The 25,730-nt window shown below is 38.1% G+C and overlaps 2 protein-coding genes across 2 annotated transcripts; one reads left to right on the plus strand and one right to left on the minus strand.

Moving 5' to 3' along the window:
* The first annotated feature begins 1,018 nt into the window (after nt 1-1,018).
* Nucleotides 1,019-12,433, plus strand: twf1a (twinfilin actin-binding protein 1a). Its single transcript, XM_074634012.1, has 9 exons — nt 1,019-1,161; nt 3,511-3,591; nt 3,755-3,933; nt 5,246-5,341; nt 5,533-5,637; nt 7,924-8,049; nt 9,306-9,456; nt 9,582-9,703; nt 11,181-12,433. Exons 1-9 carry the CDS (start codon nt 1,137-1,139, stop codon nt 11,343-11,345), a joined length of 1,050 nt encoding a protein of 349 aa, XP_074490113.1. The 5' UTR covers nt 1,019-1,136; the 3' UTR covers nt 11,346-12,433.
* irak4 (interleukin-1 receptor-associated kinase 4) lies at nt 12,434-19,634 on the minus strand. The gene is made up of 11 exons (XM_074634011.1): nt 19,344-19,634; nt 19,085-19,230; nt 17,341-17,511; nt 16,277-16,437; nt 16,130-16,194; nt 15,662-15,776; nt 15,466-15,575; nt 14,550-14,736; nt 13,949-14,011; nt 13,498-13,662; nt 12,434-12,807 (listed from the first exon to the last, which is right to left on the minus strand). The coding sequence occupies exons 1-11, from the start codon at nt 19,502-19,504 to the stop codon at nt 12,748-12,750; spliced, it is 1,404 nt and encodes a 467-aa protein (XP_074490112.1). The 5' UTR covers nt 19,505-19,634; the 3' UTR covers nt 12,434-12,747.
* Between the last annotated feature and the right edge of the window lie 6,096 nt (nt 19,635-25,730).

Raw genomic sequence — 25,730 nt, forward strand, 5'->3', positions numbered from 1 at the left:
ATATGCAATTATTATTATTTTACTTAAATTAAAACAATTTAAAGCAGATATCTTTTATAGATAGTAGAGTTAAAAAAAAATACACAATTGTTCACAATGTTGTTTCATTATTGTATTAGCCTACCCAACAGTGCCATCATAAATGTCCCATGATTAAAGTAAAACTGCCTTTACTGCTGAATAAATATTATTAGAAGCACATTATTATTATTATTATTATTATTATTATTATTATTATTATTATTATTATTGTTATTGTTATTATTATTATTATTATTATTGTTATTGTTATTATTATTATTATTATTGTTATTGTTATTAGTATTATTATTATTATTATTATTATTATTATTATTATTATAGTAGGTCCCTGGGCAAAATAAATTTGTTGGGCCCTGTTGATTCCCCCCTGTCACCTGTCACATTAAAGTTTCCATCAGTTAAAGGCTACAGGAAAACAACCAGTACTCCTGTGATGGAGTATATAGGGTTACTATACCTTATTGAGGGATATGCCACAGGTGAGCACATTATAAACTAAAATAAAGTCTTAAAACGGTTTTAGAGACACCCCCCCCCCCCCCCCCCCCCCCCCCCCTAAAAGACATGGCCATTAAAATGCTGCTTACAAGTTTATGCATTGGAATCCAATAATATAATACATAATAATAACAAAAGTAAAATTCTGAATGCAGTATTTTTACTTGTAATGGGGTATTATTTACACTGTGGTATTACTGCTTTTACTTATGAAAAGGATATGAATACTTCCTCTGACACTGTAAACATTTTTTATTATTACGATTATGATGATGATGATGATGATTATCATTATTATTATTATTATTATAATAATAATAATTATTATTATTATGTTGTTGTTTTTTAATTATTGTAATGCAAAATATTTATGTTTAATTATTAATTATTTATTAATACGAAATGATATTAAAATAACTAAATATAAGTATGAGATGAAGTATAAGTAACATTTAAATAAACAGTGTGACTGTGTCATGTGATTTGTGATGTTGATGACGACACATTGTGGGCGTGTCTTCTGGCTGTAGTCCACTTCCTGTTTCTCTGATCAGCTCTTCAGCTCTTCATCCTCCGACTGACGACAGAAACACACCATGTCACATCAAACGGGCATTAAAGGTAGATCAGTCTCTTTGCTTTACATCTTTCTGTCCTTCTCTCTATATATATTACTGAATGAGAGAGTGTTTAATAGTGTTAACTAGCTGCTGCTCTTCATCTCAACGAGGAGCTAGCTACAGTTAGCTAGCCGCTCCCAGCTAGCTCTCTGAGCTGTGAGCTACCATGATGTGTGTGTGTGTGTGTGTGTGAGATCAGCAGTCACTTTCAGCACTGTGAGACATAATCTCTGAGTATTTAGCCTCAGTATGAGCCACAGAAATCACAGCTACTGCAGATTTATTCCCCACAAACTCCATTTATATGCAATAGCTTCTGAGCATAAAGCTGACATCCTGTAATGTTAGTTTAGCCTTCTGCATGATGGGCAACGCCTTCATTTAAACAGCTGCTGGCCTGCTAGATATGTGAATAACTGGCATTAACCTTCACTGTGGTATTATAAAGTGCTGTTAAATATGGCAGCAGATCTGCAGAAATGTTTACAGTCTGTTTTGAGGTAAAACAACCTGCAAATTATGATAGACAAGGATTATAAATGCCCCTATTTACTAACCCTACATGCCACCCTTCAACATTGTGTTTTATGTAAATTATGTTAAAATGTAATGTATGATCAGTTCTTATGTGTGTGTGTTTTTCTCCCCTGTCAAAATCAGTCTCTTTATTCTCTAGCAGAGTAAAGTTGTTATCCTTCCCTCAGCTGTCAGACAGAACACTTACACACCAACAACTGACAATAACCTGATATTTTTCATTCATTCATTCATTCTCACTGTGCAATATCATTTTCCACTTGTGCAATTTTGTTTATTGTCTGTTTATTGTCAATACTGTATATACTGCTCCTATTTTTATACTTCCTTCTATTTAAATGGTTCATATGTTGTTACACTTTGTTTAGCTGTGTTAGCTGTGATGCATCTTGTTTTTTGCACTATCCCCTTTGCTGCTGTGTGATCAGCGGTGCCCTGTTGGGGCACTTTCAGGACTATGAGACATAATCCCTGAGTATTTAGCCTGAGTATGAGCCACAGAAATCACAGCTACTCCATATATGTTCCCCACAATAGTTCAAGTGTCATTTATTGTCATAGCTTCTTCTAAGCATAAAGCTTAAATCCTGTAACGTTAGTTTAGCCTTCTAAATGGGCGACGCCTTCATTTAAACACACTGCTGGCCTGGTAGAGCCGACCGGTGTTCATATAGATATGTGAATAGCACTGACATGAACCTTCACTGTGTTATTATAAAGATATACTTCAGTAGGGCGTGATGTGCTGTTATAAATACCAGCAGCACCGCTGAAATGTTGACATCCTGTTTCGAGGTAAAACAACCTGCAAATTATGTTTAAGTTAATGATAGACAGATGTTAAATGTCTCTACTTACTAACCCTACATGCCACCGTTCAACAGTGTGTTTTATGTAAATGATCTTAAAATCAAAGGTATAATCAGTTCTTATGTGTGTGTGTTTTTCTCCCCTGTCAAAATCAGTCAAGTTATTCTATAGCAGACTAAAGTTGTTATTTTTACATGTTTTGCTAATGCAGGGCTCATTCTAAGTCAAACTGCTTGCACATGCATGTCTATAGCTGACTAGACTATACAAGCAGAGAAAAATCAAAGTGAATCCCAGTGCTTTAAAGTACTAAACCCTGTGAAAAAAGTGTTGTATATGTTGCAATATAATGTGTTATGGTGTTTAACCATTTACCGCCCTATCTATGTTATAAGGAACTGTTCCTTCCTGCGTGATTTATCAAAAACAAATAATCAATTAAATAAATAGCAATCATATTGCAATCATACTTGTATTTGTAGTTGTTCCCCAGCTTTGGTAGGGTTGTTAGAAAGGAAAACCGCAGAGTCATTGTGACTAAAACTGTTAATACGCTGGTTTGAATGGGAATTACAGACCTGTTTTATTGTGCCTGGGTTTGGGGTCAAAGGTGGTCAGCCTTCAGTCACATCTGTTCTACTGAAGTGTTGCTGAGCGAAACCCAACACCCTTCTGGTTACTCTAACAAATTCTATAAAATATAGTATTTTGCTGTATTTTTCATTGTTGCCCAGTTATATGTTTTTTCTGCTTGACTCAGTGTGAAAATGTAAGGGATGATTTAAATATATTTGTTAAAAAAGCTCAATGAGATGATAATTATGTGGTCTTTGTATTGTGTCTAACATCTGGTTGGTTTTCACAGGTTGGTAAGATAAAAACTTTGAGGTGGAAACTTGCAATCCAGAGCTCAAAACGTGCATGTTAGCAAGAGTGTGCTGTTGTCAAGCAAGTGTCTGTTTAAAGCAGCAGGAGACTGACTCCCTTCTCTGTCTTTCCTCAGCGGGTAACGATGTGAAAGATGTCTTTGCCACTGCCAGGAGCGGAGACCAATATCGAGTCTTAAAGATCGTCATTGATGGCGGTAAGCAGCAGTATCCCCGAGTCCTAGACTAGTGTTTGTTTACAGCTTAGTCTGCCAAGAAAACTCTTAACTCGTACTTCTTCCCAAGCTGACGTTAGAATGTCAACATGACTAACAAATCCATGCACTGCTGATTTTTCTGTTGCACACATCTGCTTTCCAGAGCAGCTGAGTATGGGCACCACCGGGAGAGCATCCAAGAAGTGGGACCAGGAGTATGATTCCTTAGTGCTGCCCCTCCTCGAGGACGACGTGCCCTGCTATATTCTGTACCGGCTGGACTCCACTAACAACCAGGGCTACGAGTGGGTCTTCCTGGCCTGGTCACCAGACAGCTCTATTGTAAGAAAACCAAGCCCAGACCGGCTTTAATGAATAGCTTTTTGAGTATGCGATGGGCGGGGTTGCCACATCAAGGCTGCAGTTCTTTGTATGCTTGTTGGAAAACTGGATAAATGTGGACAGCAGTGCAGTCATTATTCCCTAACAGACCTCTTGAAATCTAAACACGGCTAGATTATGGTGCTTTCTAAATAACATGGTGCTTATTCTAAACCTCCCATCTCTGACTTAAAATGCACCCTCTTTTAGGTGATGTAGGCTTATCTTGCTTTGTTGTTTCCTTCTCATGCAAATGTGTGTTTTGCATTTGCATTTACATTTGTTCTTGACCCATACAGTGTCACTCTTAGTCGTTGTGTTCTATTACAACTTGATGAACCACTTGTAGGAGGACGGAGTCACTGTGATTCAAAAATAGCCATGACAAATAGACATACAAATGTTGTTTCTGTAGCAGTGGAAAGAGGAATGTTGCAAGGATAGGCCAATGCCAAAATAAAGTGCCATGCAGGATATTTGTGGCCCTCTAACTGCATGGTGGACTTGAGCTCAAATTCACTTTCTGACTGCCATAACTGAGCTTAACATTCCTGCCCTCTCGCTCAAAGCGTAGTGCTTCAGGTTGAGGCTTGCCTGGAAGTTGCAAAAATCCTTTCACAACCAGCGCATGCTGCTGCCTCGAGTCAACCCAAGTCAACTTTATTTATATAGCCTTAAAATGAAAAATCACTTTCAGAGGGCCGTTATAGTTAACCTGTGGAGTTACTGCTATGGAGCAAGGTCTTTATGAGTGGATCCCTTTTTGGTCTGTTCTTTGATCTACAGGTGGCATTAACACTATGAAACGTAGAAATGCATCAGCAAAGGCAGGAGGAAGAAGATTGCTAGCATGTAAACATGGATGTAAACGAGGCAGGTTGCAAAATTATTTAATAAAAATCGGCTTGCAAATGTCTTATGAGGGAGGAAATGCATTCATAATGTTAGAACTCAACGATGCACTCAGTGCGTTTTGGTGAGTGACACTAAATTTAAACCGAAACTTAGTTCACATGAAAACCTTCTCAAGAATATAGTCAATCATCCAACACAATCGCAGTTATGTTCATAACATGAATGCCTCTTTTGCCATCCCATATTGTTCTTTATTGTCTCTATAAGAAACAGTATAACTCACTCATAACAGAGCAAGAAGGAAAAGATAACTAAAGCTCAGAAGCTTCCAGAGTCACACCCATCTTTATAATCAACTGTGTAACATAATGACTGAAATAATATTCTGAATAATAAAATGTCTTCATATTCTCAACAGGTGCGAAATAAAATGTTATATGCTGCTACCAGAGCCACACTGAAGAAAGAGTTTGGAGGCGGGCACATCAAGGATGAGATTTTCGGAACCACAAAGGTTTGTTTAACAACTGTAAAAGCTCTTATATGACCTCCAGTTTCAACCACAAACTTTCAGAAGCCTAACCTAAAACAAGTTAAGCTTCTGTCTTGTACATTTATGGCAACTGACATGAGAAATGATGTATCAGTGAGTGAGTTTACATTGCTGTATGATGTGTGATTGTGCTGTTTATTCCCCCCCCCCAGGATGAAGTGACTCTCAGCGGATACAGGAAATATCTAACCTTGCAGGCTGCTCCCCTGCCCCTCACTGCTGCAGAGGAGGAGCTGAGACAGATTAAACTAAATGAGGTACAAACACACAAACACAGACGAGACATTTTCATTTCATGTCTTGGTCATCGTTTCTATTTGAGATCATCTCCGAGGAAATGATGCACTTCACCGTGCCTGTGTTTGCATCCTGCAAGTTTTATGGCTTCAGTCTGCTCTGATGTGGGGGTGGATTAGGTTTGTTCTCGGTTTCAGTTCTGAAAAGGGACGACAGTACGTCATCCTTACACTTCGAGGCTTCTGTGGGGAGAAAAATAGCTTACCTCGGCTCACAGCATTATTCTTCTCCCTAATCACATCTCCTGTGTGTGTGTGTGAGTGTGTGTGCGTGTGTGTGTGTGCGTGTGTGTGAGATGTAAATCCCACCAGAGACGGTGTGGAGTATCAATGATGGCACTCCTTCCAAAACAGCACAAGGTCAGCAGCAGTGCAAGTGTGCATATGCTTGCCCGGCAGTATCAACACAGTGCAAAGATGCTGATGCATTAGAACAGGAGGATGTTGGCAGAGATGAATCTATTAGCTCTTTGGACAGAACACACCCATAAGAGTTCTTATTTACAGTCATAAACCTGATTCAGCTTGAGCAGCAGACAGAGTGGTTAAAGAAGAGCTCTTTATGGGTGCTATATTATTATTAATTGTTATTATACAAATGATTATTTCCATGTTAGGAGAGTTACATGCAAATGTGAATGCTCTGTATTTTGAGTACTTGGTAGTGATTTTGCATGGAGCACAGGTGAGCTGTATCATTGTGCTTTGCTCTTTGTTGTTTGCAGTGAAAAGATAAAGGCTGTAATGTGATATCCATGACGCTAGCTGTGTTTACACTGCTGATGTGAAGGGCTTCAGGGCAGCCAGATGGACTCCACCTGACAGAAAGTAAAAGAAAACAGCAGCTGAAGTTTCACTATTCAGATTATAAATTAACCCTGAGTGAACTGTTCTTGTTTTCTGAGAGACTACCTGTTCTAATTGCTGCTCTCCCAGCCTGCTGCACAAACAGGAACTGTCTTTCTTACCATATATGGTTTGAGCAAAGTAAGGTCAATTAAAAACCAGCAGAGCAAAATGGGAAGTGAGGTTTGTGCTCGTCCTACTTGACCAGCTGTTGAAGGAAGATAATATAGCATTAATCTGGACCGCCCTGGATGAGAAAGAGGCTTTGAAATATTTATCATTGCTGTGCCTCGGAGACCGCCTGACTTTTACTAAGCAGATGGATAAAAGAGCCGCAATCCTTTTTGGTATGCGAGGTAGCTACATCGGAGGCTCAATCATGTTTGCACGGCATTTCATTTTGTGGAAACAGGGATCTAAAAATAGATGCAATCCATCAGTGTAATCCCCCTCCAGCATTTCCACTTTTCTGTGGGATTTCGTGGAGGCGCCTTGTCACTGCTGAATCAAGCACCTCATGTAATCATCATCATCATCATCATGCTCCAGCGTTCAAGCTGCTTGTTGCACACATCGTTTCACTTTCTGATGACTAAAATGAAGAATATTTATTCTATTTCACTCATCCACAAGTCATTATTCTGAGTGAGAACTCAGCATGGTGACATAATGTCACCAGCGTGATGACATAATATCACCAGCATGTCAACATAATGTGGTCATGTGGCTTCTGGATGTGTGTGTGTGTGTGTGTGTGTGTGTGTGTAGAATAGAATAGAATTCCTTTATTGTCGTTGCACAAAGAACAATGATATTAACATGGAGATCTATTTGGGGGGGTGGCAGTTGCCATTATTATTATTTTTGTTTGTTTGTTTTTATTTTTATTTTTTGGGGGGGTATTATTATCATTATTAGTAATAATTTTATTATTTTTATTTATTTATTACTATTTTAAATATTAGTTTTAATTTTTTTAATGTATTGTTTTGAATTATGTATATATTTTTCCTGACGGTGCATACAGTACATATATATATATATTATCCTAAATATATATGTGTATATATATATTTATATATTTATATTTATATATATATTTATTTATATATTATCCTAAATATATATATGTGTGTATATATATTTATATATATATATATTTATATTTATATATATATTTTTTTTTTACTGCATAAATATACCTGTTAATAAAGAACTGACTTTTTTATATGTATTTGTATTTGAAGGCAAATGAAATATTTGCACTGATCAGTCTTATTAATGACCTCACTGATATCTCCATTATGGGGGTAATAGAAAACTAAAGTGCCTTGTGTTTTGTTTTGTGATGTGTTTGTGATGTTTGTATGTGTGTTTGTGGTGTGTTTGTGGTGTGTTCAGGTGCAGACGGACATCAGCGTGGACACCAAGCAGCAGACTCTGCAGGGAGTGGCCTTCCCCATTCACTCAGACGCTGTTGCAGCACTTGAACGTTTTAGGGACAAACAACTGAATTACGTACAACTGGTGAGTCCTTAAGAGCAGATCATTCGTGAGCTGGTGACCTTTGCTGGATCAATAATTTGATAAAGCAAATCAATTCTCTGTCTTTCTTTCTATATTGGTTGGAGGGATGTGGGAGATGTTTTTGGTCGGGAGTTGTTTACAGACCGAAACAATGACTTACTCATTTTGACCCAAAAAGCCTTTTGTTCCTCTCATTGAAATTCAGAGGGTTTGTGTCACAAGATCAGATCAGGGCAAAGTACAAAAGGATAATTGTGGTGCTGTTGCTGCTTTGTCTCAGTTCCCTTTTTATCTCTTATCCTAGAAGCTTTTCAAGACAGCGGCATGTTTCGTTCTATTTATCCGGTGAAGGTTTACACCAGCAACTGTTGAGTAAATGTTTCACTCAGACACCTGAGAGCGGAGGGAAGTCAAAGCAGGAACTTCCTGGTCACAACCGCAAGCCTCCAACCTCGAGAGAAACGCTGCGTTCCAAATCACATTCTCTTTTTTACTTTTAGTACATACATCAGGCCGGCACATACGCGTACTTACTACTTACTACGGGCAAAAGGTCGAGGCCACGCCCCCTTTTGGGGGAAAGAAAGCCAAAGATCCCAAACATATTAATTCATTGTTTGATTTATAGGCTGAGATTTAGAGACTGTATTACTGCAGCAGCCTCCCACTCAAGCTAACGTGAGCTAGCCATGCTAGTCACTGTCACCAGCATCATTTAGTGATTTACCACACTGACAGTGAATATTCATGCATCGTATGTGCCTCAGATCTCAGAGTGAAAGCCTCCGTTAACCCGCTACACAACAGCTTTTCATCATTTTCTCTCCTGTGACGGCGAGTTTCTTTCCCCCAAAAGGGAGCACAGCCTCAGAGATGATGTGATGCTGGTCTGGTCTATAGCTTGGAGCCATAAAGCCATGTTGGTCTGGTCTATAGCTTGGAGCCATAAAGCCATGTTGGTCTGGTCTATAGCGTGGAGCCATAAAGCCCCTTTATTAAATCTTTGTTAGGACACGGCATGGGAACAAATCAGAGATCAGCGTTTTTGGATATATTGTTGGTGCAACCAGCTACACAGCCACTCTTCAGCATAGCGTTATTACTAATACCGGTTTGTTTAAAGTAGAAGTTTGGAGACATGTTTCAACTTCTTCTCTTTACGCTGTTAAAGTCTACGAGGGACATGGGATTGGTTTACCCTAAAAGGTCTGATGTATTGGAACAGCACAGTAACTTTTGATTTCCTCTGTCAACAGGAAGTAGACGCTGAACAGGAGCTGATTCGGTTGTGCAGCACTGAGCCAACAGAGTTGAAAGACCTGCCGATGAGAATCCCTAAAGAATCTGCACGTTACCACTTCTTCCTCTACAAACATTCCCACGAAGGCGACTACTTAGAGTCCACAGGTGAATAGATTCTCACAGTTGACACACATCCTGTTATCTCTGTACAGCTCCGTTCTTTTATGTTGCTCTGAATGCTACTTTGTGTCCGCTCCTCTCATTGTCCTTTTTATTCTTTTCCTTTGCAGTCTTCATTTATTCTATGCCCGGGTACAGTTGTAGCATCCGAGAGAGGATGCTGTATTCCAGCTCCAAAAATTCCTTGGTCGACATGGTGGAGAACAAACTCCAGCTCGAGATTGAGAAAAAGGTGAGAAACTATCTATCGTGATAAAAGACTGTGATCAGCAGTATGCAAATCTTGATCATCTGTCACAAACTTTAAGCCCTTGAAAACTTAATTTTAAATCTATATTTTGTATTTCTACAAAAAAGAAATAACATCATTGGGTATCATTTATTAAGAGTTTAACACTTAATAACTCAGTTGTGCTTTGTCAGGATTATGTGGGTGTGGTTTGATCTAGAGCTGCAACGATTAGTCCAACTATTTTGATGATCGATCGTCATTTTTCAAGCAAAAATTCACTGATTCCAGCTTCTCAAATACTTTTCTTTGTTATATATGACAGCAAACTGAATTATTTGAACTAGTTTTGAACTATTTGAATTGAAGTTTTTATAGACATAGATTAGATTTGATTGAAGTGTGACCGTCACATGTTGTCATTCACATATTGCTTAATTCTTTATTTATGCGCAAAACTACATGACATCACTTTTTTCCAAATGAACAGTGTTCACTTCAAACCAGTGAGAAAAGCACAGCCGACACAAGACAGAAATCTCTAATGTAAAATAACTAGGGCTGTAAGTTAACGTGGTAATAACATGGTAATAACACGTCAACGCAAATTGGTTTTAACGCCACTAATTTCTTTAACGCATTGATGCAATTTGATCTTTTGGAGAATCTGTTTTAAAGCTAGAGTGAAGATACTGGCATCATATGAAACGACAAAAACCTGATGAATCCATCAGTACCAACCATGTCATACTAACTTGTCGCAAAGGAGACTAAATAAAGCTCCAAACTTATGCTACATTTTGGCGAGGAAAAACTGTCATGTCCATGTTCAAAGGGGTCCGTTGACCTCTGACCTCCAGATCAGTGAATGTAAATGGGTTCTATGGGTATCCACGAGTCTCCCCTTTACAGACATGCCCACTTTATGATAATCACATGCAGTTTGGGGCAAGTCATAGTCAAGTCAGCACACTGACACACTGACAGCTGTTGTTGCCTGTTGGGCTGCAGTTTGCCATGTTATGATTGGAGCATATTGTTTTATGCTAAATGCAGTACCTGTGAGGGTTTCTGACAATATCTGTCATTGTTTTGTGTTGTTAAATGATTTACAATAATAAATATATACATACATTTTCATAAAGCAGCATATTTGTCCACTCCCATGTTGATAAGAGTATTAAATACTTGATAAATCTCCCTTTAAGGTTCATTTTGAACAGATAAAAAATGTGCGATTAATCGCGATGAACTATTTTAATCGATTGACAGTAAAAACCTTTACAACATTTTGAAGCTGCTTGATCTTCAGAGTCTTTAAAGGAAAATAAATTCATGAGGTGATGTGTGTAGTATGGGTCATACAGAGTTTAAAATGATATTTGTAACAGATCAAAAAGGTAGAAATCGTATTTCTCTGTGTGAGTTTAAGTCGATTCTGAGAGTCCATCCGCTCATATTTTTTTAATCTGTTTCCCAGTTGGAGATTGATGATGGGGCTGAGTTGACCAGTGATTTCATGTACGATGAGGTGCATCCCAAGCAGCATGCACACAAGCAGGCCTTCGCCAAGCCCAAAGGCCCCGGGAAGAGGGGCGGCCGCCGCATCACCCGACCACCCGCAGAGGCAGAGGAGGAAGATTAAACAGACCTCAGCACCCGACCACCTCCACCTCCACCCCTGGCACGTTCCACAGTGGAACATTCCTGCGATGGGGGGGAATCATATTTGCCACGCTTGTTTAAAAGAATAAGACGACAACTTCAAATCCCCACAAAGTTCCCCAGAGACCCAACTATGCACGCCAAGGACAACTGAGCAATGACACACTTCAGAATTTCCATTTGTAGCTTGCCAAATGGAAGCATATTTATGTATGTTAGTACAGTCACAATTCATTCACGATTCAAAGAGTCCCAAACAAAGTCAAGCTTGAGGTTTTTACATTGTTGCCAGTTCTGAGACTTTAAAAAAAATGTTAGTGTGACGAATGTGAACCTGCGCCAATATGATAAAACCCCCACTTTTTGAGTTCACATGCTCGAATTCTTAACTTGCATTCCTTAAGTCTGTGTCAATTAATGTTTTTTTCCGTGTCTGATGTGTTGAATTTGTGTCCTACTGTTTGCACAATGTGGTGCTCCAAAGCAGAAAAGATTGAATTATTCCCACTTGTGTCTATTGATTCATTTTAACAGTGCATTTTATATTGGAAAAATTGACTTCTTTTTTGATATAACTGTGGTTTACATGAAAAATCATCTGCTGAGAAACTTATTTTTCTATGCAAGTGCTGTAAATGTACATAATTGTAGCTGTGTGATGCTCTATGATAAAGAGTCTGGTCTGTTCTGGTGATTGTCTGTGTCAGTGAGGATCACAGTGGAAACAACAGGGGCTTCCAGAAATATGACATCAATACTTCTCCCATTTCACTGAAGAGGAAGCTGCTCACACTTTGCTGGTTCCCCCTTCAAACGGGCACCAAGCAACCTGGATAGGAAAGGGAATACTACAAGTACCTTGATAAAAAAAACAAATGTTGCCACATCCACTGGTCTAGCGATTAATATTAGGCAAACTACTTAGCTCACCTCATGTTTGAAAGGAATATCCTTTCCTTTATATTCATACAGTGTCATTCTAATAGAAAAAAATCATCATGTTTGGTCTTATTTGTTTTCTTACAAATCTTTCTTTTAAAAGACGAAAAATAAAATATTTAAATCACATTTTCTGTTTCGTTCATTTTATTCCTTCACAATAAATACACGACAAACACTGTCAGACTTTTCAAGATATTAAGATATCAAACCTGATAAAACGCCGTAGAAAAATTACATTCTTTAAAGTAAAACAATATATGGTAAATCATACAAAATATATATGTGCAGTTTATTAATATAGAAAAAAGAATGCAAAAAATACTTTTTTGTCAGTCACAATCAACAAGTAACTCTAAAACTTGAGAGGGAAATGAATATGTGTGCATCGTGACTGGAGCAGGCTCAGAGATCTTGTATGTGTTCTGGGATAATATGCTTCACTACTGCGTCTCAAAATCCAGTGAAATGTTTTTGACGACTCCTTTAAGCTCCAACAGGACCTGTTAAAGACAGATATTAATATGAATTAACTAGAATAGATGGAATAAAAATATACATGAATATTTGTTTTTTAGCATTTCCATACAGAGAATAAAAATGTACATCAGATACAGGAAACAACAAAATTAGCAAATCCCATGCTACGTTTATTTTGAATATAAATATATTTTGCTTTGTCACTTAATTACGAGACCAGAGCTCAGCCTCAGTTGTATATTTCTCATTTAAACAAAAGAAAAGACTTCAGAGATGCAGTTTCTCTGAGTCCCTTAAATGATCAATTTGATAATATTCTATTTTTTTGTCAACAAATCCCACGAAAAGACTAAAACCAACAATGAATTGATCCCACTAAGTCTGATATAGATTAATCCTCTGTGTCATAAACCTCCTTTTTTTCCCCCAAAAGAATTATTTAAAACATATCAAAGAGCGACACTGTCGCACTGGATGACACTTTCCTTTAATACGATGAACACGGGCGCACAAGTTGATCCCTCATACACCATTCTGCAGCCTTAAATACTCTCCGGCGCGCCAAATCCACAGCTGATAATAGTCTCAAACAAATGCACTGTTTTAGGAAATTACTGAACCTTTTATTAAAATGTAACTATATATTTCCTAAGATTTGCATCCTCAGTATAACTCTATGGGCCACAGACAGGCTGAGGCCCCCCCCCCCGTACCTGTTTGATGACCGGCCGTCTGTTCTTCCTGTCGTGGAGGCAGTTACAGGCCAGAGAGTAAACACTCTCCGCCTGGCTCAGCTCCCAGTCTCTCATCTTCTTGTCCAGGAAGTCCTCTAAAGTCAGCTCCTCGTCTTCATCATCGATATCATACCTCATCTCCATCTGGGAGGGCGAGGGAGGGAGGGAAAATCACATTGCAGGTTACCGCTTTTATCATGCTGGAGAAACTTAATTTCTAGTGTCATTTTTATTGCACATACACTCCAAAAAAATGTGTATTACCATTTGGAACAGCAGCTGAAGTTGCAGCATAGATGAAACTGTCTCTCTTTAATGACTACCAACTGATAACACTCCTTTACTAATTAAATGCAAAGTCTTTAATAAGCTGTAATCGTGAACTGGAGCTTGACAGACACACTGTGAAAGCCTCTTTTGTGCTGCTCACCAAGAACTGCGGCTCACGCTTTTCATCGGCTGGCGGGAGTCCAGACAATATTTCTAACAACACCTGTAGATGGCAGAGAGAGATGGGGGTCAAACACATGGCTCCGGACCAGAGAAAACCCTTTATGACTCCACCATGAGCCAGGTAGCTTCACAGACACTGTAGTGTTTCCACAGCTGTCCTAATAAGACATATAAGCTGTATATACTGCTCTATATGGAAGGTCAGGCGGTTTTATACACTGCTGATCCCATAAATCATTCAACCCATGTCATACACTGGGTCATGTGTTTGACATTTACAGCTACTAATACAGTACAGCTGTGGCCTGAAACTGTAGTGTTTTTAGTAGGATATAATGACAGATGATACATAAAACAGAGCTCTATTTTCACAAATAGGAAGAAATCTATACTGTAATGTTTATGTCCTGCAATTGTGTGTGTGTCAGTACTGCAGGTGAACCTTACACTCAAGTAAACTGCAGAGTTGTGTTCTATATTTTACATTACAGTAGCAGTTTCCTGACATAATATCCCCATCTGTGTGTGTGTGTATTTTGGGTGTGCCGTGTGCGTGTGTCTGCAGAAAGCAAGCCTACCACTCCAAAGCTGAAGACATCAGATTTGGGTGTGATCTCTCCTCTCAGCGCCTCAGGTGCCATGTACGCACGGGTACCCACAATCCTCTCCGTCATCATGGTCGTTGACGTCCGCTTGGCCGACGCCCTCGTCAGCCCAAAGTCTGACATCTTTGCCACAAATTTTTCATCTAACAGGATATTTGCGCTAACGAGAGGAAAAAAAAAAAAGGTTATGAGCACAGAGAGCTGTGAAACATCAATAATTAATATCTGTATTTCCCCCAAATATGGAACTATTCCTTTAAGAATATTTTAAACAAATTAATTTATTTGTATGTTTGTTTTTTTAAATATTTCTTTATTGTTATTATTTAAAAAAATAAAAAATTATGCTGAAATCTGCTGTATACATTTATTTTATTTATTTAGTAATTTTAATATTTCTTTATTATTGTTATTATTATTATTATTATTATTATTATTGTTTTTTTTGTTTCAATTTAACACTATTTTATTTTTTGCTGGGAATTTGGTGTGAATTTATTACTCATTTATTTATTTTCTATATTTCTTTATTATTATCATTATTATTATCATTATTATTATTTATTTGTTTATTTTATTTAACATTTTTTTATTTTTATGCTGGAAATCTGTTGTGTGAATTTATTTTATTAATTTATTATTATTATTATTATTATTATTATTATTATTACTATTATTTTATTTATTAATTTTTTCTCCTCCCTTGTTCTTGAATACTTCAATTTTGCAGTTACTACCTGTTATTATATGTACATATTACATATTTTGCTATGGTTCAGGTTGTTGTTGTCATTTTTCTTAAGGAAACAATAAAAAAGCATGGTTAAAAAAAGAAAAGAAAATATAAGTTGAAGGGCATTGATGAGAGTAAAGACCTCCCTTTATGTACCTTTTAACATCTCTGTGGATATGATGGTTGCTGTGCAGATACTCCAAGCCTCTCGCTGTCCCTTCAGCTATCAAGGATCTCTGTCGCCAGCACAGTGGAGGACTTCCCTCCTAAGAAAGACAAAAAGCATACGATCAAATTACCTGTGTAAAAAGCACAAGTACTAGAAGTCAGTGTCAGCGGTGACGGTGCTCACCAAGCAAGCTAGTCGGTCTAGTAAAGAACCGTTGGCCATGAGGGCGTACACCAAACAGGGGTGCTGTCCATCACAGGAAAATCCAACCATGTCAACTAGGTTTTCATGTTTCAACCTGCGGAACAAACAGTCTCATCAAACCAGACCTGACTCTGCAGATATATGAATCAATATGTTAACCTATGCTGGGTTTAAAGAGTGAATAGTTTGACATTTTGGGAAATAGCATTATTTGTATGCTTGCTGAGAATCATGAAAGTTACAATGACATGTGTTAACATTTACGGTTTGACCAAGATCTGTATGAACCAATTTATTTTCTAATTAGTAATTACAATAAGTGGTGTTTCGTTCTCTCAAGTTTCCATTACTTTGATTACGACCCAGCGTGTGTGCTCTAGTTAATAAAACATAATGGTTATGAGGTGGCTGTGAGTAATAAGGACATAGACAGAAGACGAGACGTACGCTTTCAGAGTTTGGATCTCTTGGTTGAACTGAACTCGCAGCTCGTCCACGGAGACGTCATCCATCTAAATGTAAAAAAAATCATATTTTGTGCTTTACAAAGATCTGTAAAAGTATGAGATTGGTATGGAAATATTGTTCACTTACTGGATTGAGCTTTTTCACAGCAACAGGTTTGTCATTAATGAGACCTTTGTACACCGTGCCGAAGCCTCCCTCTCCGAGTCTGCTGCCGCCGTCTGATATGGGACGGTCATCGAAGTTGCCTGTGACCTTCATCAGCTCGTTGTACAAGAAACTGGAGAATTCTAACAAGGGACACACAGAAAAGGGTCATATCATACTTATTTATACTAATATCATACTTATTTTTACTAATATCATACTTATTTATACTAATATCATACTTATTTACACTAATATCATACTTATTTATACTAATATTATACTTATTTATACTAATATTATACTTATTTATACTAATATTATACTTATTTATACTAATATCATACTTATTTATACTAATATTATACTTATTTATACTAATATCATACTTATTTATACTAATATTATACTTATTTATACTAATATTATACTTATTTATACTAATATACTTATTTATACTAATATTATACTTATTTATACTAATATCATACTTATTTATACTAATATTATACTTATTTACACTGATTACATATTGTATGTGTCTGATGCACATATTTTTATTATTTATTTATTTCTCTACATATATAATGTTATATATTGTATCATTGTGTACATAACTTACATGTTACATACTCCTTTATTTCTATTTTTCTTATATTCATAAGGCCCCATTATTATTATTGTTTTATCTTATATTATTGTTGAGTAATTTATTCCATTTTATTTGTGTATAATTTGTACTTGTCTGATTTTATTCGTCTTGCAATCCTGAAATGTTTTAATCGTGATTCAACCACGTAAAGCACTTTGTAACTTTACGTTTTTATTATCATTATTAAGTAGTTCATGTTTTATCAACCCGAATGTTTCTTCCTTACACAAGGTGGATATTATATTTCAATTAAATTCAAAACATGCACATAAGGTCATCAAAACTGAAGTTGAGGTTTTCAACTGACATACAGTACATATGCTTCACAACCTCCTCTCATGTACAGATCACCACAAAGGACTATAGGCATTCAAAAGAAGTCATATTCATCCACCTGTGTGTCCTGGTTCACTGCTCCCCAGTAGCATCTGTGGCTGCAGAACAGAGCTGTCAGGTACCGGCTGTGTCTCCGTCTCTTCCAGTGGTCTAGTTGGAAGAGCGCTGTATGTTTCTACAGCTGGAGGAGCCACCTGGGCCTCTGCTGACACGGCCTCTTCCACTGAGTCTGGACAAAAGAAAAGACATCAAGATAAGTTATGATGATATGGAGCTCTAGTCAAAAGCATGGTTTTAATACCTGAAAATACACAAACACAAAGAAATAATGTGTTTTCCCTCTTTTGTGTTGTAAAGCAATTATTTGATTTCTTTTCTTTATCATGATTGTCAACTCCTGCTATGTGTTATCATTGTATGTCATCATGTAATCCCATATGTAACATTGTAGGACACAAAATTACTACCATGGTTAGGGTTATGTTGTGTGGAGAGGACACAGGCACTATTTAGGAGGGAACTCATTTTGCCTCATTGAGGAAAATGGAACCGATAGCAACAATGATAATTCCCACAGGTGTTGTGTAGAGTACCGTTTCCCATCGCAATGTTTTCCCCCCTAACCCTAACCAAAGGGGGGCACGGAAAACACTATTCAACGGGGGAACAGACTTCAACGTAACACCGGAACTGGTGTTCGTAGTTATCAATAGCAACACAAAGGATGCCAGCTGCTGTAAAACCCCAAAGAAGAAGAAGAAGAAGATAGTTGTCAATATGGAAAATTCGAATGCGGAATTTCCCCATTTTCACATAGCACCTTGTTATGAAAGCTATAGATATTCTTCATAGTAAAGTTTTACCAATAGCTTTGTTACCAGGTGCTCCTTGCTATTTGCATCTCATTTTCCAGGGATTCCTTGACCTTTAGGGCAGTGTGGTCTATATTATGACATGATAGTGTTTGTGTCTACCTGCCTGCAGACTGTAGGTGGAAAGAAAACCTGGTTGTGTGAGTTGCTGTAAAGTGGGAAACTGCCTAATGTGGGACACCTAAGGTCCAGTGGGTGTAGGTCTTCCTCAAACAAATAAAAGTCAATAATTGATATTTGATGTCTTTCTAATATGCCTAAATGTTTCAAAACTATTATAGTCTTTATTTATTTTTATTTATAGTCTTATTGTTTGTTTGATGTTGTTCCATTCACATTGTAAGTGGTAAAATTACTGAACATGGGATCATTGCACATTTAGCCTGGAGTGTTTCCTACATTAATTACGGTGATTTTAAGGCTTTTTAACAGACTTTCAGTGTCCCACATTTCAGACATGACTGTCCCACATTAGAAAATCAAGATTTGTCTGAGAAAACTTGGCATTAGAGTACTGATATGTCTATCATTTCTTTTACGAGTGTGATATCTGCATTTTCTTATTTATGATCTGATTAGAACACATCCTGGGGGGGATTTCAGAGTGGTACTGGGTTTGGATTTAATGTATTGGATTTATATTACAATATATTCCAGAAATCTGAAATGCAATAAATGTCACACATTAGGTTAATTCCCCCTACTAACCTTCTCTTTTCTAATGGTTTTTGTACATATAGTCCCTGACAAAATAAATATGAGTTGCTGTACTCATTCACTGAACATATCTGACAGAAATATCTGACTTGATGACCAAAATAAAACAAAGAAATGACATTGGAAAACTGTTTGGATGAGGATGATGTGTTAGTAGACCATTAGATATGGTTATATGTATATTATATAGTCTGTTATTATTAGAAATCATACCTGGTAGCAGGACACCAGCAGCAGCCAGTAACTTGTGTCTCTTCAAGATGTCCACCAGTTCTCCCACTGTGCTGTTGGAGGTCCCCCAGTCTCGGAGCAGCTCCTCTGTGGGACTTCTACCTTGTGCAACAAGACCTTCATATCTCCTGAGACAGAAACACAGTAGATCGATAAATAGATATGAGCATACCTCGACCTAAACAGACAATATGACAGTGAACATATCATCTTAATATCTGCTGTAATAATAATCCCCTACCTCACATGAAGCTGAGAGTACCTCAGCTCTCCACTGGGCTTCCGGATGGAGACAATCACGTCCTTCCACCTGTCCTGAGGGTCCAGAAAGTCGGACAGTCTGCGATGCAAACTATAACCGAGGTTACGGATGTAAGTAGAGGAAGTTACTGAGTTATTCATTCTGCTACAACTTCACTGACACAAAGTGACTTTGTGTGTTTAAACCGACATGATGCACAACACACTGCGCTGCTATGGGTGTGAATGATCCTCCAGTGAGTGATCCATGAAAGCAGAACAACATCAGGTAGTTTTGCTCACAGTGTAGCAACATGTGTATTTCCTATATTGAGCAACTTCCTCAAACGTAACACAAAGTCTCCTCCCTCCATGCGGAAACACAAGCAGTGATGGTAGAAACATGATAACAGATCAACTATGAACTGTTTGCCCTCCAGATGTCAGTAATAACAGGTTATCCTCTCTCTCTCTCTGGATGTGTTTCTAGTTACAGACTATAAAGAGCAGAGACACACAGACAGAGATCCTGTGCTTTCCTACATGCTTGTAGAATGACAGTGCTCTCTAGTGGACAATAATGAGAATTCACTTTTTTAAACCAGCTTGAGTTTGAGTTGTTAATGAGAATATATATATAGTATATATATTTTTTATTTAACCTTTATTTAACCAGGTAGTACTCATTGAGATTAAGAATCTCTTTTGCAAGAGAGACCTGGCCAAGACAGCAGCATTTAAACATACATTCAAGTTTCAGACACCACAACATAAAACAATGCAAAATAAATACATAGCATAATATCATACAAAACACATTAAAATCAAGTGAATATGGTTTTAAAAAATGATAATGACAGTAATTTCTTTACAAGGCAAGGCAGCTTTATCTGTAGAGCAAATTTCAGCAACAGGCCAATTCAGTGCTTTACATAAACATTCAAGAACGCTGCGACAAAGTGCAAAAGAACATTAAGACATAATTAAAACTTTAAAGATTAGAAAATAAAAACAAGCTAAAAATAGAAGCTAAAATAGAGTCTAACACACAAAAGTAAACATTATAGTGCAGTATAAGATCATTATTTGGTTTAAAGGTCCCATATTGTATAAAGTGTGATTTTCATCTCTTTTATATTATAAAGCAGGTTTAAGTGCTTTATAAATACTGTTAAACTATCAAAAAGCTCAATATACGGAGAAATACACACAGCCCGTATTCAGAAATTGTGCGTTTGAAACAAGCCATTAGGATTTCTGTCCATTTGTGATGTCACAAATATACAATATTTAGACCATTACACGGTTCTAAATGTAAACATTCTAAATGTGTCCCAGTTTATTTCCTGTTGCAGTGTATGTTAATAACATCAGCTGACAGGAAGTAAACATGGACCCAAACTGTTGCCTAGCAACGCAATTCCGTTGAAATGCACTAAAACGGAGCGTTTCAGACAGAGGGTGAATACAGGTATATTCAGGCAGACAGTATGAGGAGAATAAAGTTTTTTTTTTAACATTACAGCATGTAAACATGTTCTAGTAGAAACATAAAATACAAGTATGAACCTGAAAATGAGCACTATATGGGACCTTTAATAAAAGGCAGCAGCAGCAAACAGGAAAGTTTGAAGCTTTGATTTAAAAGAACTCAGAGTTAGAGTCGGTCCTGCAGGTTTCTGGGAGCTTGTTCCAGATATTTGGTGCATAAAAACTGATTCTGCATGTTTAGTTTTGACTCTACGCACTAAGCAGACCTGATTCAGATGACCTGAGAGGTCTGGATGGTTCAGAACACAGCAGAAGATCAGGAATGTATTTTGGCCCTGAACCATTTAGTGCTTTGTAAACCAGCAGGAGTATTTTGAAATCAATTCTCTGAGAGCTGAGAGACTGGGATTACTCTGAACTGGAAGGAGTCAGTCTATGTTTGGTAACAAAAGCCATAAGACACAGGAGGGTCACTATGTGTCAACCTGTACCTGCAGCTGTGGCTAAATCTATTTACTCAAGTACTGTACTTTAGTACAATTTTGAGGTACTTGTACGTTACTTAAGTATTTCCATTTTCTCTTACTTTATTCTTCTACTCCACTACAATTCAGAGGCAATTATTGTACATTTGACTTCTTTTTACTCCACTACATTTATTTGACAGCTTTAGTCACTTTGAATATTCAGATCATAGTCTGTATACAAAAACAAAATCAGACTAATAAATTATGATGTGTTAATTGATGTATAATTCTCTCTCTCTTTCTGTTTGCAGTTCCTGATCTGTTTTTACGCTCATGGATGAGGATTAATGAGCAGTATGACTGACTGGCTGAATAGAAGAAGCAGGTAAGAACTGGACAACACTGGATAACGTTTACTGACTGAGCAGTTGGACCATGCCGGGACACCAAACACATGACAGGAGAAAAACCTCTCAGACTCATTCTCCTCTTTCAAAGCTTCAAGCTGCGTGAAACAAACAAACTCATCAAACCCACCATTGGCAAAACAAATGGAAGCTCTAAAGTGCTTACAGTACCTTTTTTTCTTCTACGTGCAGCAGCAATACTTGATCTGTTTATGGTGTATTAGTTGCTATTTACATTGTGTTTGTTGAATTGTGATCAGTTCCATGTGGACTGGAGGACCTCGCTGTCTCGCTGGATGGGTGGGGTAGTCAGATGCGAGGTGTGTGTGTGTGAAGAATATTACATTTTAAAAACGAATCATGTGAAACCATTTTATTTGAGTGAAATCACAACTGAGTAATATTCATTTCTTAATCATGATGAATGTGTTACATTATTTATTGCACAACACATTATGTCATCTAACATACATACGGCTATAAAAACTCAGCTAAAACTACTTCATCTGGAAACTATGTGAAGCTACACACATATAGGGAAGCATCATTTCAAGATTAAATTAAAAACCGATGACATTTTTTGAATAATATTGGTATGTATGATTGTTTTTTGGACAGCAGTATGAAGTAAGTGGAAACAGTGACCCAAAGCATATGGCGTTCTAATGCAGCAGCAACAGACATCAGCCACACCGCACGCTAAAACAATCCTTAAAGTCACTTCTGCTCTTGAGGAAAATCTTGATGAGTCCCGTTGATGACAAACAACTTTCATATGATTTTTCACAGCTGAGCATCATTTCAGTTAATCGTCATGCAAACAACATGATGATCTAATCCGAGAGAGTCCGCTGTCACACGCAGGCCTGTTTATGATGGTTTTAGGCGAAGGTGGATGACACTCAGCACGACGCTCTTCACAATAAAATCTCTCTTGTAATTCTTTAGTGAGTCATAAACTAAGAGAGGCTGCGTTTTTTCCCCTTAATGGACTTTTTATATCTTCTGACAATGCATGCACATGGCCTGGATTAGATGAAAAGGAGACTTCACCACATGTGTAAACAAACTGCAATTAAGTTATTTTGTATGGAACAGCATAATGAGAGCCATTACTGACATTGTGGTGGCCAAGAGAGTGTATCCTCTCTCTATTCCTGAGGCTTTCACAAACACATCGTCATAAACACATAAAAGAAAAGTGTGTGGGTGCATTTTTGTGTATCTGCATCTCTGTTCTAGTGTGTGTGTGTTATATTGGGTTGTAAATACAAGCCAGAGGGGGTGAGCAGTTGGGTGTAATATTTGTAATGTTAAGATAATGCCTGGTCTCCGAGGGACCTTCAAAGAAGCCTCATGTTTGACGGGGACCTGAGACCACAAGCTGAGCTCTCAGATTAATGTGTGTGTGTGTGTATGTGTGTGTTAGTGTCATTGCATCTTCTGGTGTGGGATAGCCCCTCACACCTGTGCACGGGAGATTCTTTGAAGTGCCTAATGGTCTCCTGCATGCCTCCTCTAACCTTAGTGGCACAATCCCGACACCGCACACACAGTTCACACGCAGAGACGAGAAGCGAGGCCAAACTCTGGGCTCTCCTGTGGTGAGCCGGGAGATGGAGTGAGCTGATGTGGAGGGAGGGAAGGAGGGAGGGAGGAGAGAGTGTGTGAGTAGGGAAAGGGAGCAAGAGAGCGATACAATGAGAGAGATGAAAAACAGAAAAGTGTAAAAAGAGAAAGCAAGCAGAAGAAAGGGCACGCAGTAACTATGAGAGAGGAGGAAAGAAGAGGGGGATCTGAGGAAAGAAGTGAAGGAGGTGAAGGAAGGTTGCGAGGGAGAGCAGAAAGGGAGGTACCCCGCGGTTAAGGAACAAGGGCAGAGGCGGGAGAAGTGCCAGAGTGGCTTAAATCACCAGGGAGAAACTCTGCAGGTGGAGGAAGTGATCAGAGGAAGTCATATGATGTCCAGGAAACCTCCGGGGTAAACAAGGACAGATGAGATGAGAGCTGGTGCTACCAACAGGCTGGTTTGGGCCTCTCAGATTTCATCATTACATGAATGTTTGTTTCTGGCAAGCTATCAAAAAACCAAGGTTTTGAAGGTTTTACCCAAATCCTCAAAGACTCTTCTGGAAAAATTCTGTTTGCTGCACAATAAACACAATTTAGTTCAAGTTTAGACTAAGATGTTAAGTCAAAGATGATATACTTTACTCAATTTTATAAAGAAAAATTTAAATTAAAAATATAAATGTGTAAAATGGAAAATAAATACCTTAAAAGTGTGTTTGGCATTATAGAACATTTTTCGGGATTTTTTACTTAATCAAGTAAGTCCCATTGAGATCTTATTTTCAAGGGAGACCTGAGTACATCTTAAATATAATATACAGGATACTGAGGAACAATGAAATGAATTAGAATATAGTAAAAGTAAGCAAGCATTAGCTCTGTGTCTCCACTATAAGCACAACTGTCCTTGCATAAACTGAATGTGTTTATTATTGTCTCTACTCTGTGCATATACTGCGTATCAGCCTGAACACTTAGGCTACTAAGTAATTAATTGTTTAACACCTACAATAAGACGGCAAAGCTAAACACCCTCTGTTGTCTGCCTGCAAGCGTCACTTTGATTAATTACATCTTCAGACCGGTGCATCCAACTCATTAGATGAAAACAGGCAGATTTACGGTCACAAGTCAACACTTAACACCGCAGAGAGGCAGAGTGTGTGTACAGTTGCTGTGATTAATTAGCAGTCTCGTCGTGTAGTGTAACAGTTCACCCGGCTCATCAGAGGTCTCCCATGTTGGAATTCAAATGAGCCAAATGAATGGGAGGACCGGCTCGGGGAGACAGAGAGGAGCAACGGGGGGTATGGGCACAGCATCAGGGCCGAATAGAGCAGCTTCAAAGTGCGTCTGTATGCCCACTGCCTGGCCATACAAGGCTGGTAGCAGTGTGCCACCGATGGACATTGAGAGTTCACTGCTGGGAGTCTCCTCTCAAACTGGAACACTGTTGAGTGATGCATTCTTTTAAAGGAAAACCCCCCTGAGAGTGTCAGCTTTTGTTTTAGAATGGGTTTTTATCACTATATCAGAACATTTATAGCTGTGTTTACACTACAGTAAGAGCCCTACCGCACTGGAGCACGTTTAGTATGCTGCTTTTGTTCAAATTAGAGACTGTAGTTACCTCTGTAACATATAGAGGGCAGTAGTGGCTTGCAACTTCCTATAATTGACCAATGTGGTCAACATTAACACATGCTTAGACATGCAGAATCCAACTGGATATGGATCAGACATGAAATCACATTCTTACAAAAAATAAAATGGTGACATTTCTAGAAAACAAATTTTGTACAGAGCTTATAAATGACTGGAGTTCTTTATAATGTGAGGCAATATGACCCAGAAAAATTAAAGCCATGTTGGTGTTTATAAGTACTAAGTTGCACACAGCATGTGGTAATTGCCTCCTCATTTCTCTTCTGTAGGTTGTAGCACATCCAGGAAAATATCTGTAGCAGCTGTTTGCTTGTCCAGTCTTCCCCACCCCCCCACCCTGGCCTTATGAAACTCACACACACTCACGTGCAAACACACACATCAACAGCTCATCAGGAGTCTACTTCTAAGGAATGATCTGGCGGCATCTTGAGTGGCAGCTCGCCGTTGCGTTGCACTCGAGTGGTCACCGACACTGCCTGATTGCAGGAGGTTGCCCTCTCATATTCCCTCAAAAATCTCTGGCCGCAATCCCAAAATTATCTGTCCAGCCGAGCGCACCAGCATGAGAAAAAAAAGCCTTCCCCTGGCATCTTCACTGCTTGAAGGCTACTTGTTAGTCGGGTGTATTCTGGGACATCTGGCAGAAAGCCACGAGTCATGCAATGCAAAGCCATGCACGCAAGCACCTGAAATTAACACGGCAAGACACATGGACACAAACTTTTAGGTATATTTCTTGTATTCTTATATCATTAATTCATTAAATATTAAAGCAAGTTGATC

The sequence above is a fragment of the Sebastes fasciatus genome, chromosome 4 (assembly GCF_043250625.1).
Source record: "Sebastes fasciatus isolate fSebFas1 chromosome 4, fSebFas1.pri, whole genome shotgun sequence".
Lineage (NCBI taxonomy): Eukaryota > Metazoa > Chordata > Actinopteri > Perciformes > Sebastidae > Sebastes > Sebastes fasciatus.

Coding starts and splice junctions, on each gene's coding strand:
- twf1a (XM_074634012.1), top strand. CDS start 1,137: ATGTCACATCAAACGGGCATTAAAG. Junction 8,050..9,305: donor AACTGAATTACGTACAACTG/GTGAGTCCTTAA, acceptor CTCTGTCAACAG/GAAGTAGACGCTGAACAGGA. Junction 9,704..11,180: donor AGCTCGAGATTGAGAAAAAG/GTGAGAAACTAT, acceptor TCTGTTTCCCAG/TTGGAGATTGATGATGGGGC.
- irak4 (XM_074634011.1), bottom strand. CDS start 19,504: ATGAATAACTCAGTAACTTCCTCTACTTACATCCGTAACCTCGGTTAT. Junction 16,438..17,340: donor CAGTGAACCAGGACACACAG/GTGGATGAATAT, acceptor GTCCCTTGTTAG/AATTCTCCAGTTTCTTGTAC. Junction 14,737..15,465: donor ATCCACAGAGATGTTAAAAG/GTACATAAAGGG, acceptor TCCTCTCGTTAG/CGCAAATATCCTGTTAGATG.